Raw genomic sequence first — 4,308 nt, forward strand, 5'->3', positions numbered from 1 at the left:
TTTAATTTAATTTGAGTAAATTATAAATTAGTTTTGACAATTTGTAAAATAAAAAAACGATTATTTTTCTTAAAAAATTCTTCTGAACAACACGTGATATCAATTTTCTCTTTTTTTTGCTACTGGCTTCTTGCAGTTCGCACGTGTTGAAATGTTTTCTTCTGCAAAATCCGAACTTAAATCTGGGATTTTGAAAACCTACATGAATCGAAAAGTTGAATTCAAATTTTGGTATATCAAGGCACCGGAATAAGAATAGGCTTGTCTAATTTACTATCTCTCACAGAAAGGTTAATTCTGGAAGTGATGCTGTTCACATTATCAGAAAACACAAAACTATCAGGATACTATCAAAGATCGTTGGGGGTGTTTGTTTTTCTTCCTTTCGCATCCCGTAGATGCTTAACAGTAGATGTGCCAAGGAATGTTCTTATCCCGAAACATGCATCTTCATGTGATCATGTCACGTCGAACAACCGTGGCGAACATATTTGCATACCGTTAATGACAAAACGAGAAAACTAGGAAGTAGAGAAAAAACTATAACTAAGTGGATTAAAAACTGTTTCTCTACACTGAATATGCCTATCACATGTGATATTTATCTCTGACTTTGGCAGCAAAATATTCCATACCATAAGGCATAAGAGCGCTATTTGTTTCCCAAATACTTCGATTGAAAAGCAAGAGATTCATTAAGATAACAAGACTGAAACTATATGCTCCATTACATTGATAACTCTTCTCAAACAAATCAAATAGAGACACCCCCACAATTTATCTACATTGCATAAAACAAAAAGGTCTGGAAAAAAAATACCAGTGTATGTACTTCCCAGTATCTTTTCTTGTGGTTTTCGGAAACATCTATAATTTTCCATAGTAAACTAAACTAAAGTTAAACTAGATTCTTGCAACTGTAAACGCAGAAATAAAGGTTCACATTGCCAACACAAGTTGACACAAATAGTAAAACACTTGCCTCTCCCATATGTGCAGAGTCAAATCTCCTGAAATCGGTTGAAATTTTGATTAACCTCCACCAGAAAAGTGTGTAGTAATCCTCTGAGTTAAGTCTTGATTGATACTCGCAACAAGTTATTAGTGCCTTGCCAAGTAGAAAAGGAGTGTCGTTCGTTTCCTACCATGTTTTGGTTATAAAGGAAAGGAAACATCTAATACAAGTAAAATTAATGTGTAAGCAGGTTGGTGTCTTTGAAGTTCTATCTATATTTCTAACACCGCCAAGCTGACGTGGCAACCATGGCCCTTCCGTGCCAGAAGAGCACCAACTCAGCTTGTCGTTTTTCCACGTGGAAGCCTCGTATTTGCACTTTCGCCAGCAAACACTCGGCCTGAAAATCGGCGAACTGGCTCAACTGCACCGGCCTCATTCCGGCGCCGTAAAACGCCTCCCTCCACGGCGGCGTTCTTCTTCCAGCGCTCTCCACCGCCACCAACATCTTTGGCCGCAGCAGAAGCATCTCGATCCTCCTCACCCAATCGCCCCCTCCTCCTGCCACAACCGACGCATCCAGCGACTCCAACATCATCGAATAGAACTCCAAGCTGTTCACCACGCCCCGCCGAAACGACGCCGCAGCCGCCGCCTCTGTCCACCCCTCGCCATCGACGAACACTACCACGCCGGGAGACATCCTCCTCACGTCTGCGAGAAACGCGGCGACGCTGCTTCCTCCGGAGCCGAGACGGCAGAAAATGGCCGGCGACAACAGCACGGCTATCTTCTCGCCGTCGGCGAACCTGACGGCCTTGAACGACACCGCCTCAAAGGTACGAAGCGGCACGAAGTCAACCTGGACGCGGATTCCGAGGTCGTGAGCGAACTGGTTGAGGTTCTCGCGGATGAGGCGGCTCTCGACGGCGTACTCTTCCGGAACAACAGCGGTGATGCGGAGGAGCGGCAAGTTTCCGGCGACCTTCTCGGCCATCTCTTTCATGAGAGAAGCGTATTGGATTCCGAGGCCGATTTCGAAATCGATGATGTGGATGAAGGAAGAGCCGTGTAGGGTTTCGAGAAGCGCTTGATTGGTGGTGAAGATAGAGAACATTGGGATCGGTGAAATTCCCGAAAAGGCCTTGAACGTTTTAATCGTTTGCACGATCTCCGCCATTGAAGAAAGCCGGTTGGATCCGGTTCGGTTGGAACCGGAGAGAAGAGACTGCAGAGCGTCTTTGAAGTGAAACGCGGCTCGGTGGAGTGGTTTTCCAATCGGGGCACGAAGCCGTTGGTTGAGACGCTCCAATATGGCTTGAGCTAGTTGGAGGTGGTTGTTGTCGAAGCAATCAGCTGCACGGATAAGCTCTTCGATGAAATCCCAATTGGTGTTGGTGTTGGTGTTGTTGTGGTGATGGTGGTGACTGAAATCGTGAACCGAATGGTCCAAAGCGTTACTAGTATTGTAATTAAAGGGCAGGTTTTGATTGGAGTAAATTTCCAAGAAGTCTTGAGGGTGATCAAAGGGTGGGAAATCAGGGATGCATGAATTGGAATTTAGGTTATCAGAATTAATGTTGGTAGGCTTCAATAGGGGATTGGCTGAGTCTTCGGGTAAGGCCAAGTCCTTCATGATTGAATCCCACCAATCCAAATTAGGCAACACATGATCGTCCAGCTCTAGATTGGGATCTGCTTCTGCCTTTGGGACTGTGGGTTTCTTTTCGGGGCTGGGACTGCGGCAGAGGTCGAGAACAGAGGTGGGTTCGTAGCTGAAAGTTTGGTTATTGCTGGGTGGGGTGTGAAGGACAAGGTTTGGGTTTGGGTTATGATTTGGATTTGGATTTTGAGTGAGTTTTGAGTTGGAGGAATGATTATTGGTCTGTGGGGATGAGGAGGGAACTCTCATCGCTAAGCCAAGGAAAAGCTGTTATGCCTTTGTGGCTTTCCCAATAGAGTTGTTTTTGTTCTTCTTCTTGTTCGATCGCTACTTTCCTTGGGAAAAGTGAATCGAGAGAGTGAGAGGAGGCTTTTGGTTGCTATGATCGTGGCCTTTTTATCTTTGCGTGTATGTGTTAGTGTGCATGTCAAGAGGACCCCCTTGCGTTACATTTAATATCTCTATTCACATGCCATGTATGGATGTGGATAACATATCAATGGTGCCTCATGTATCCCCATGCTCGACATCAGCCACAGAGACCAAAAAAGTTCTGTCGATTTGACGAAGCTTCTGCGTGAAGTCACCCTAACTTAGCTCCCCTTTTTTTTCTTGCTTAAAGACATCAAAGGAGTAGACATGGTTAACCATCTACCCAAATATTTGTGTTCCATTTTATAATTAATCGACTCAAATTAATCATGATACAGAGACACACCCCATATTAAATAAAATTTTAATTTGATTTTAAAAATATCAACACTCATTTAACACTTTTTATTTTATCTTATTATTTATTATATTTATCAATTATTATTCTATCTCTCTGCATGCACCCTTTCATGTCCAAGACTAATAATGCTTTCCTTTATCGAATAAGACTTGCATCAGGCGATATTGAAATTTATTTCCGTTTTGAACAGAGGTGAGATCCTAAATCAAATTGAGGCATGGTAACTTGTAATATCAATATGTCAACTCAAACTCTTTTTTACATATGGCTTATAAAAAATGTAACAAAAAATTAAAAAACCTCCACATTTTTACAATTACTACATACAATAGTATTTTGTTTCCTTATTTATTTAGCTTATTCTACTAATACTTTAATATCTATTTTGTGGGTGCTTTTCTTCCTATGTATCATCGATTGACCTCTACAAAAAATTTTCTCTAAAATTCACTGAGAAAATAGAAGAAAAAGGATATCGAACTGAGAACTTCCCCCAATTAATATATGATTTTAATAATAGCAGTAATTATCATATATAAATAGAAATGTTCTTTTTTCTGCAAATTTATAATACTAATAGCAGATTACTATAAGAAAAATAATTTAAAATTAAAAAACATTTGCATAATTAATTATAAAAATTTGAATATAAAATATAAAATAAAATTTAATAATAATATGTTTCATTCTTTAAAGTATAAAAAATTATCCTTATCATTAGTTAACGTTAAAAGTGAGTAAAAGATTATTGATGTACTACGTTGAGTAAAAACTGAAACACTGCGTAAATATTATTTTATTTAATATATTTATTTTTTTCATTTTGCAATTTGTCTCAAAATTTTTAAAATACTTCATCTACTTATCCTTCTTTTTTTTATTCTTTTAAAACACTACCCTTACCTCCAATTATTCAGAACCACCGGCTTTTATCATTTATTCTCTCCAGCATCTCTA

General features: G+C 39.8%; 1 protein-coding gene across 1 annotated transcript; it reads right to left on the reverse strand.

Moving 5' to 3' along the window:
• Positions 1-260: 260 nt before the first annotated feature.
• On the reverse strand, positions 261-3,038 carry LOC113858275 (scarecrow-like protein 15). Its single transcript, XM_027490827.1, has one exon. The coding sequence runs from the start codon at positions 2,865-2,867 to the stop codon at positions 1,236-1,238; it is 1,632 nt and encodes a 543-aa protein (XP_027346628.1). The 5' UTR covers positions 2,868-3,038; the 3' UTR covers positions 261-1,235.
• Between the last annotated feature and the right edge of the window lie 1,270 nt (positions 3,039-4,308).

This window comes from Abrus precatorius, unplaced genomic scaffold, assembly GCF_003935025.1.
Source record: "Abrus precatorius isolate BTA unplaced genomic scaffold, Abrus_2018 Scaffold2, whole genome shotgun sequence".
NCBI lineage: Eukaryota > Viridiplantae > Streptophyta > Magnoliopsida > Fabales > Fabaceae > Abrus > Abrus precatorius.

What these genes read in the sequence shown, in the direction of transcription:
- LOC113858275 (XM_027490827.1), bottom strand. Translation starts at nt 2,867, where the DNA reads ATGAGAGTTCCCTCCTCATCCCCACAGACCAATAATCATTCCTCCAAC.